This window comes from Natrix helvetica (assembly GCF_964273705.1).
Source record: "Natrix helvetica genome assembly, chromosome: 7".
In the NCBI taxonomy this organism is placed as follows: Eukaryota; Metazoa; Chordata; class Lepidosauria; order Squamata; family Natricidae; genus Natrix; species Natrix helvetica.
In genome coordinates, this window is record NC_138558.1 from 10069833 (window position 1) to 10079723 (window position 9891).

General features: G+C 46.2%; 1 protein-coding gene across 1 annotated transcript in view; it reads right to left on the reverse strand.

Annotated features, from left to right (window-relative positions):
• Positions 1-5094, reverse strand: part of ANTXR2 (ANTXR cell adhesion molecule 2) — a 165236-nt gene extending 160142 nt beyond the window's left edge. The window contains exon 1 of the mRNA XM_081960413.1: positions 4781-5094. Within this exon, the coding sequence (XP_081816539.1) occupies positions 4781-4908 (128 nt within the window). The 5' untranslated portion in view covers positions 4909-5094. The remainder of the gene's footprint in view (positions 1-4780) is intronic.
• Positions 5095-9891: the final 4797 nt, after the last annotated feature.

Sequence of the window (9891 nt, forward strand, 5' to 3'; positions counted from 1 at the left end):
TTCTAGAAGCCCAAGGTCATCTTTTGTCTCCGCACCTCTGCACCTGACCGGAACCAGCTGGGTGGAGATGCCAGCGTGGCCAAAGAAGATTGGACCATGTGATGGATTTATGGGTGTGGGGATAAGATCATGAACTTTCAACTGGGTGAAACTTTTAGATTTGGGATTCCACATATGTGCCAACAAGTCTGTCTTATTAAATTGGAACTTTAAGGATAGCTCTGCCTTGGACTCTGATTTAATTCTGCATGATATTTGGAACGCTGACAATAACATACAAAGAGAATATACAAAATCAAATATTAGGGAAATTAGGAAAGGAAAAAAGGGAAATGAATGGTGAAGGAAAGGAAGGGAACAAGAAACAAAAAGGCATTAATTTCCGACTCCTTTGGTGCAGTAAAATAAGGCATTAAGTTCTACCCTCAACTTTTTACTTTTTCATAATAATAGAAACTAGCCATTTCTGTAACAACAAGAAATGTCTTCTTTCCTAGACCCAGTAATGAGATTCAATTTTTTTTACTACCAGTTCTGTGGCTGTGGCTTGGTAGGCATGGCAGGGAAAGAATACTGTAAAATCTGCATTTCCTCCCCACTCCGGGGGAAGGTTATTCCAAAATCCCCATTCCCTCCCGATCAGCTGGGACTCGGGAGGCAGAGAATAGATAGGGGCGGGGCCAGCCAGAGGTGGTATTTACCGCTTCTCCGAACGACTCAAATTTTCCGCTACTGGTTCTCCCAAACTGGTCAGAACCTGCTTAATGCCACCTCTGCCTAGAACCGATTTTAAAAGTTTATTTAAAAGGACTCAGCTAATCTCTTCTTCTACGACTGGGGTCAGCAACCTTAAACACTCTTTAGCCATTTGGTCCTGTTTCCCAGAGAAAAGAAAACACCCGGAAGACACAAAACGTTTCCCGTGCCTGACAATTTCCTATGCGGTCACAGAACTAGCATATGTAGTTGAAATAAACGTTCTGTTTTCTTCTTCAACTTTTCTTTCCTTGGATTTATCCATGGTTGGCCTACCGGGGATCAAAAAGCTCAATAAATCACGTGTCGGTAGGTATCACATTTTGAGTGACAGAGAGCTGCAGTAGAGGGATGAAAGAGCCACAAGCGGCTTTAAGGGCATGGGTTGCTGACCCCTGTTCTATGGCATTCTTTAACTGAATTCCCACCAACTTCTGAACAAACTTTCCTAAAAAGGGGAGGTTGGAAGCAGGTAGACGGATATCCAAAATAGCTGAATTCAAAGCACAGCGCCCAATGGCTCCCCTACAAAGGAACCAACATGTCCTTGTCCGCCAAAGAGGCATTCAGAGAAACTGAAGAGAGCCACTTTGGTGCAGTGGTTAAGACACTAGGCTAGAAAGTGGGAGCCTGTGAGTTCTAGAACCACCTTAGGCATGAAGGCCCACTGAGTGACACTGAGCCACTCTTTCTCTCTCTCTCTGAGTCCTTTCTACCTCGCAGGGTTGTTGTTGTGAGGGACAACAGGAGGAAGACGTGTTGGATAGGTTCACCACCTTGAGTTATTTGCAAAAACGATACAGGCAGGATGCAAATATATAAATAAATAAATCTCCACCACAGTGGTGAAATTCAAAATTGTTTTACTACCGGTTCTGTGGGCATGGCTTGGTGGGCATGGCAGGGGAAGGATACTGCAAAATCCCCATTCCCTCCCCTCTCTGGGGCCAGCCAGAGGTGGTATTTGCCGGATCTCCGAACTACTCAAAATGTCTGCTACCGATTCTCCAGAAACTGCCAGAATCTGCTGAGTTTCACCCTTGATCCACCACCCCTTCCCATCCTTCCCGTGGGATAGCCAAAGAACTGGGAAATCTAAATCATAAACAGTGGGATTTAGGCTAGAAAATTCCCCATCCATTTCATCTGAATCCACAAAACAAAACAAATTCCTATTTATATTACGAGTCACCTTTTCACGCTACTGTCTATCTACAAGCAACGGCTGCTGACATAGTATCTTTCTCTCAATTGTTTCATTATTACTTGGGCTGAGTTTCAAAATCCCCCTTTGGCAACACAAAAATAAACGCAACCACTTTCAAACTCGCAGGAGATCAAAAGATGAAAACTGTCGAAAACTATTGTTATGCTGTGGAGACTCTGGAGAGAGTGCAGAGAAGAGCAACAAAGAGGATTAGGGGACTGGAGACTAAAACATATGAAGAACGGTTGCAGGAACTGGGTATGTTCAGCTTAAGAGAAAGAAGGACTAGGGGAGACATGATAGCAGAGTTCCAATATCTCAGGGGTTGCCACAAAGAAGAGGGAGTCAAACTATTCTCCAAGGCACCTGAGGGTAGAACAAGAAGCAATGGGTGGAAACTAATCAAGGAGAGAAGCAACTTAGAAATGAGAAGAAACTTCCTGACAGTTAGAACAATTAATCATTGGAACAGCTTGCCTCCAGAAGTTGTGAATGCCCCAACACTGGAAGTCTTTAAGAAGATGTTGGATAGCCATCTGTCTAAGGTGGTATAGGGTTTCCTGCCTAGGCAGGGGGTTGGACTAGAAGACCTCCAAGGTCCCTTCCAACTCTCCTATTGTATTGTATCTCACAGTGGGACAAAGCAGTGATGTAGCCAGAAAGGATGATGGCTTCTATGTACCTTGTGTGCTTGCTGGCTTTTTTAGAATAAGAAAGAAACTTTGTTTTAGAACAGGGGTCTCAAACTCAAGGTCCATGGGCCGGATCTGGCCTGTGTTGTGTGGTTGTTGTTGTGAGTTGCAAAGTCATGTCCGACCCATCACGACCCCATGGACAACATTCCTCCAGGCCTTCCTGTCAGGGGTGGGTTATGGCAGAGACTACTGCCGATTCACTCAGGGGAGTGCTGTGCACGCATGTGCAGTACAACTGAAATTGCTCTGCGCAAAAGCAAAAAAACAAGATGATGGCGCCTATGGCAGTGCCAGTAGAACCGGTTCAGGGGCGTGGCAGGCCTGGGTCACTGCTGGTTCCAGCAACCCAGGCTGCCAAGCTACTACCAAACCGGTCCAAATCGGTAGGAACCCACCCCTGCTTCCTGTCCTCTACCATCCTCTGGAGTCCACTGAAGCTCACGCGGACTGCTTCAGTGACTCCAACCAGCCATCTCATTTCTGTTGTCCCCTTCTTTTGACCTCAATCTTTCCCAGCATGAGGCTCTTCTCCAGGGAGTCCTTCCTTCTCATTAAGTGGCCAAAGCATTTGAGTTTCCTCTTCAGGATCTGGCCTTCTAAGGAGCAGTCAGGGTTGATCTCCTCTAGGACTGGCCAGTTTGATTGCCTTGCAGTCCAAGGGACTGGCAGGAGTCTTCTCCAGCACCAGAGTTTAAAGGCCAGCCTATGGGTACTTAAAACTGGCCCACCCGCGTAGTCAGCCTGGAGATAGCAAAGGACTGACCTCAGTTGCCTCGGGCAGCCGAAACAGGGCTTGGCCATCAAAATGTTGCAGGAGGCTGTTCAGGCTGAAAAAGAGGTCCAGGGGACATGGACATGCCCCCCCCCCCTGGCTGAAAATGGGGCCCAGGGGCCCAATGTCAACTGCGTATAAAGAGAAGATGTTTCATAGATGGCATTTGCCACTGGCAAGATTGGCAAAGATGTTCTAGGATAAATCAGCTAAATGTTGGCAATGTCCCCAGACACTTGGCTCGTACTATCATATGTGCTGGACATGTGTGGAAGCAAAAAAAAAAAAAAAGGATTGGGACTAAAATACATACGTGGTTGGAAAAGATGATACAACAACTTATTGACTTAAAACCTGAACTATTCCTGTTAGGGATTTTACCAGAAACTTATAGTAAAGAAAATGTCTATTTGATTATTCATGTTATAACAGCAGCTAGGATTGTATTTGCACAAAATTGGAAAAGCGAAGGGATTCCCACAGAGGAGAATGTGATTAGGAAAATATTGGAATGTGCAGAAATGAACAGGTTAACACTTGCAATTAAAGAGAAAGAACAAACTAATTATTATATTATATGGGAATCATTTTATCGAGGGTTAGAGAAGCAATATGAGAATTAGAAGTAAAAGTGGTGGTGTAAAATATAGACAATGTATCAATAGAGTTAATATAATTAATAGAGTTAAATAAATCAAGAAGAGGATTATTACAGTATTAGGCATTTAAGCTAGAGGTGTTAGGCTAGGAATAGACCAAATCACGAACCTGATTGTAAACTTAAATTGTTATTGCACAAAGTATTCGTACCCAGATGACACACTGTTTAATGGGTTGTTTATACCAAAATAAAATCAAAACTTATTTAAAGAAAAGAAAAAAAGAAAGAAAGATGGTCAACCTGACTTAACCCATGTCTCGCTTAAGGACAGAACGTTCGGGCTCAACTGCGGTCGTACATTCAGAGCAGCAAAATTTTGTTTCCCCCTCTTCAGTTCAATACAAAAAGCACAGTTGAACCTCTGCCAACTTTCCTTTTATCCTTTGCACAACTTTTTAAACAACTACAACTTCACCCCAGGGCGCCTCTTCTCCAGTTCAGACTAGAGAGAGCATTAAAAAGAGAAGGGAGGGGGATGCAGAGTCTCCCCTGGAACAGCTGCACAACACACACACACACACAACACACACACAACACACACACACAGACAATGCCAGGGAAATCTTGCACGGGGAAGTTTTGTTTTCTCTTCCACCGGATCGCCGCGGGATACAAGGTTGCAACGCGGGTCGAGAGGCGGGGAAGGGGGACCGCGGGACCCCCGGCCTGCTCCCTTCGCTTTGACTCACTTGTCCAGCACGAAGTAGAGGTCGAAAGCGGCCCCGCAAGAAGGTTCCTCTTGACCCAGGCTCGGCGGCGGCCGCGGCAGAAGAACAAGCAGAACGCCGACCAATCCCATCGGGCCCAGCCGAGCCATGGAGCCGCCGAGGAGGATGAGGATGATCTGTAGCCCCCGGGCAGGGAGTCCTTTGGCTTGCGGAGCCGCAGAGGGCGGCCGAGCGAGAGGCGGGAAACTCCCGTTGGAGCCGAGAAAGGAGGGGGAAAAACCTGGTTCCGACGATCGGGGGACTCGCTCGGGCTGCTCCTGGTGCCGCTTCGGCCGGCGGTTTTTGTTGCCCTTCTACCCGCGGCGGTTGGTTGAAGCTTCTGCAAAGCAAAGAGGAGCAACTTCTGCGCGGCTTTGTCCACGCCTTCGGAGGCCGGGTCCTTCGCTCTCCTCTTCCCCTCGCGGTTTTTTTTTCCCTTCCTCTCTTTTCTTTTTTTTTTCCTCCCCTCTTTTGGCGCTGCTGAGCTCAACTCGCTTCCGACGACCCAGCGGCCGTGGAGATGCGGGCTTCCCAACTTTTTCCTTCCGTAGGGAGTGAAAATCCACCTTTTCTCCTAGGGGGGAAAAACATGAAATAGCCTGGGAAATATTGAAAAGGCAGAATGTTTATATGTCCCTGGATCAGAAATGGAGCAATATGGGATTTTTTCCCCCGGCAGGAAGCAGACTCACTCTTAATAGCCACCCGCTTTGTCAATGGGTCATTTTTTTAAAAAATGAGTCCGTCTATTCTACATAACAAAGATCTCCCCCTTCAGCTCCAGGGTGATGGGATTAAGGCATGATAGTGTTAGCCCTTTACCCATCTCACCACAGGGCACCTGGGAAGAGGCAATGCTCAACCAAACTTGGATTCAAAGCACAGTTTACAGAGTTGCCCCTGCATGGCCCCAACCAATCAGAATACAAGCTCAAAGGCCAGAGAGGGCATAAAACCAGAAGCTTTCAGGATCTCTGCCTCTTTTCTTCTTCACTCAACATCTGGAAGCATGTGCCCCCACTTTTGTGTTCAGGAGCTCAAGCCATGTGGTCCTGTCCACCTTTAAACCATCTTTCCAAACAGCCTCCATGTTTCCAGTGTCGTTTCCCCCACTTGGAACTGAACCCAGGTGGGCATTTCTTCCAACACTTGGGGGGTTCCTCCCTTAGGAAGGTCAGTTCATCAGGGAGGTGGCCCTTGGAGGCAGTCCACTGCTTCCAACGGCAGTTGAGCCCGAATTAATCCGTCACTAAGGGAGACAGATTGAACAGAGTAACAGAGTTGGAAGGGATCATGGAAGTCATCTAGTCCAACCCCACCACCCAACCAGACCCTACCCCATTTCTGAAAGATGGCAGTCCAGTCTTTTCTTGAAAACTTCCAGGGATGAAGCTCCCACAACTTCCGAAGGCAATTTCTGTTCCACTGGTTGATGGTTCTCACTCTCAGAATTTTTTCCCATATTTCCAGGTTGAATCTCTCCTTGGTCAGTTTCCATCCATGATTCCTTGTATGGCCTTCAAATGCTTTGGAAAATAGGTGAGATCCCCTCCTCTCTGTAGCAGCCCCTCAAATATTGGAAGACTGCTTTCATGTCTCCCCTGGTCCTTCTCTTCACTAGACTATAACAGAATAACAGAGTTGGAAGAGACCTTGGAGGCTTTCTAGTCCAACCCCCTGTCTAGGCAGGAAACCCTAAAGCATTTCAGACAAATGGCTATCCAGCATCTTCTTAAAAACTTCCAGTGTTTGGGGCATTCACAACTTCTGGAGGCAAGCTGTTCCACTGATTAATTGTTCTAACTGTCAGGAACTTTCTCCTCAGTTCTAAGTTGCTTCTCTCCTTGATTAGTTTCCACCCATTGCTTCTTGTTCTACCCTCAGGTGCCTTGGAGAATAGTTTGACTCCCTCCTCTTTGTGGCAACCCCTGAAATATTGGAAGACTGCTATCATGTCTCCCCTAGTTCTTCTTTTAATTAAACTAGCCATACCCAGTTCCTGCAAGCGTTCTTCATATGTTTTAGCCTCGTCCCCTAATCATCTTTGTTGCTCTTCTCTGCACTCTTTCTAGAATCTCCACATCTTTTCTACATCGTGGGGACCAAAACTGAATGCGGTATTCCAAGTGTGGCCTTACCAAGGCTTTATAAAGTGGTATTAACCCTTCACGTGATCTTGATTCCATCCCTCTGTTTAGACTAGCTATGCCCAGTTCCTGCAACCGTTCTCCATATGTTTCGGCCTCCAGTTAAGTGAGTTTTGCCACCTTGTTTGCTGCCATTGTTAAAGGAATCACTGTGATTCAGGCTAGTGATACCCAGTTCCTGCAACCGTTCTTCATATGTTAAAGGCCCGGAAGCTAAAACCTATGAGGAACAGTTGCAGGAATTGAGTATGGCTAGTCTAGAGAAAAGAAAGACCAGGGGTGACATGATAGCAGCCTTCCAGTATTTGAGAGGCTGCTACCCCACCCACCCCAAAAAGGAGAGCCCTGTTTAGGCTTCTTGTCGCCTATGATCAAGCAAGCCAGATCAACGCAAAACTCACCAGCCATCTGCCATCTCATGTCCCATCGTCTTGAGCCCCATTAAATAGAGCTATCGTTATTTTTATCATCTATTAACTCTCCATCTTATATACCTATCTATCTATCAGTCCATTCTTCTATCTCGGTTATCAGTCTGAATTTCTATCTTTAGAAGTATCATCTTTATTGTCATTGGACTTAAATACAACGAAATTGGTTTTTAACCTCACGGGTGCAAAATTGTAACAGAAACGAAAAAAAGAAAGAAAAAGAGAAAAACTAGCGTGTGATTGTGGTTGTATTTAAAAGTCTCTCAGCCCAAGGATAGAAACTATCTTTAAACCTGTTTGTTCGGCTGGTTATACTTTTGATGTCTTCTTCCCGATGGTGGAAGTGCAAAGAGACACTGACCAAGGTGTGAATCATCTCTGAGTATCTTTCTTACTCTGCTAAAGCAGTGAGATCTGGCGATGTCATCCAGTGGTGTTAAGAGGGCAACCAATGGTTTCTTGTGCCGAATTGATCACGATTTATCATCTATCCATCCACCTCTTATCTAGTATCTATGTACACATGTGCATACATGTCTGTTTATCTGCTTATCCTTCTCCCAAAATTGCTGGCCTTTTAGCAGAGACATTGTCCTGGGTGTTAGGCCTTGGACATTTTGCCAAACCATCTTTTTAAGTTATTTGGCTATCCTGGAAAAGCAGCTTATAGAAAGAGCTCTTAACAAAATGCCTGTTCAGACCCAGCTCCCCAAACACGAAAAAAACCTCTGAAGTTAATTCAAAGATTCCTTTATTAGAAGCACCAGAAGCCCCTGCAAAAAGTTTCTCTCTCCACGCAGGCTAACAAGTCTGTCCGACAGGGAGATGAATAGTTGTCTGATACATCTATTCATCTCCGCCCTCTGCCTTTTATCCCCAGAGCTAGGGTGGGACTTTGATAGCAGCGCTGGCTCTTCCGTCCCAAGGACCAGCCCATAGATTTCCACTGCTCTCCTCTCCTCTGCCTTCTGTGCATCCATGCGTCAGGCACTGGACCCTCTTCCTCATCGGCCACCTCCAGACCTGGGGGCTGTTGACTCTCCATCTAAGGGCTAACAGACAACCCAGGCTCTGCCTCGCTTTCTCTGCCAGCTCCATTCCCTCTTCCCCCTCGGAGCTCTCCGGTTGCCTTGACGCAGACCCTGACTCCCGCCGCCTCCTCCTTCTCCTCTGATTTGGCTGCTGGAGGCACCAGAGGCCAATAGGCCACAACAATGCCATTCACTTTGGATGGCCAAGCAGAGACACAAGCGAAGAATGTTCTGACAATCTCAGTCAGCATGGACAATTCCGTTATGGCTTTTGACTTGTGATATAGTGAGCCAGCAGTGCCCGAGTTCACGAATGTGCATCATCATGATATGAACAAACCGCAGGCAATCCAAAGTTTTTTTTGTGACAATGAACAAAGCACACGGCAGTGGTTCCAGATCTGAAATCTGTGCAGGGGAATTTCACCTCTTCATCCAAAGTCATTTTCTCAGCTAAATTTTCCCCCATTCCATTATAACGAGTCTAACTGACTCATTTCCTATGACCAACAGAGTTACAAAATGCATCTCTGGGCCCCGCAGTGCTGATACTGGCTCCATGATTGAAGCAATGATTGAAAATGCTCCTCCTTCCCTTTAGCTGTATCCCCAGATTTTTATTTCCCATTTGCAGAAATTTTCTCATCGCAAGTATTGCAGCATCCGTACATTACTAGCCCAGCGCTATTATGGCATCCTACTCCGTCGGAGAAAAACCATATTTTGCAATCCGCTTTGATTAAAAAGAAAGAGAAGTTAACAATTACAATAGAGATAGTCCTCAACATTTGGCCACAATTGAGCCCAAAGTGTATGTTGCTAAGTGAGAAGTTTGTTTTTGGCCCTGTTTTACGACTTTTCTTGCCGCATTTGTTCAGTGAATCACTGCAGTTGTTGAATTGGTAACACCGTTGTTAAGTGAATCCTTCGACTTTGCTTGTCAGAAGGTCGCAAAAGGGGATCCCATGACCCAGGGACACTGCAACCGTCGTAATGTGAGTCTGTAGTCAAGCATCCAAATGTAATCATGTGACGATAGGCACAGGGGTGGGGTCCGGCAGAGACTACTGCCAGTTTGCTCAGGGAAGCACTGCGCGCACATGCACAGGATGACTAAAATTGCTCTGAGCATGCGCAGAAACACAAAGCAAGATGGCGGCATTTGCATCACTGCTGGGAGAATGGTTTGGGGGCGTGGCAGGCTAGATTGCTGCTGGTTCCAGCAACCCACGCCGCCAAGCTGCTACCGGTTCAGACAAACAGGTCCGAACCGGTAGGAACCCACCAGTGGATAGGGACGCTGCAACGGTCATAAGTGTGAAAAATGGTCATGTCATTTTTCAGTGCCGTTGTAACTTCAAACTGTCACTAAGCAAACTGTTGTAAGTCAAGGAATACCTGTATACGCATAGGAAATAACGCGAGCCAAGGCTTTTGAGGTCATCAAACGGTGGTCCTCATACAGGTAGTCTGTACAGGGAAAA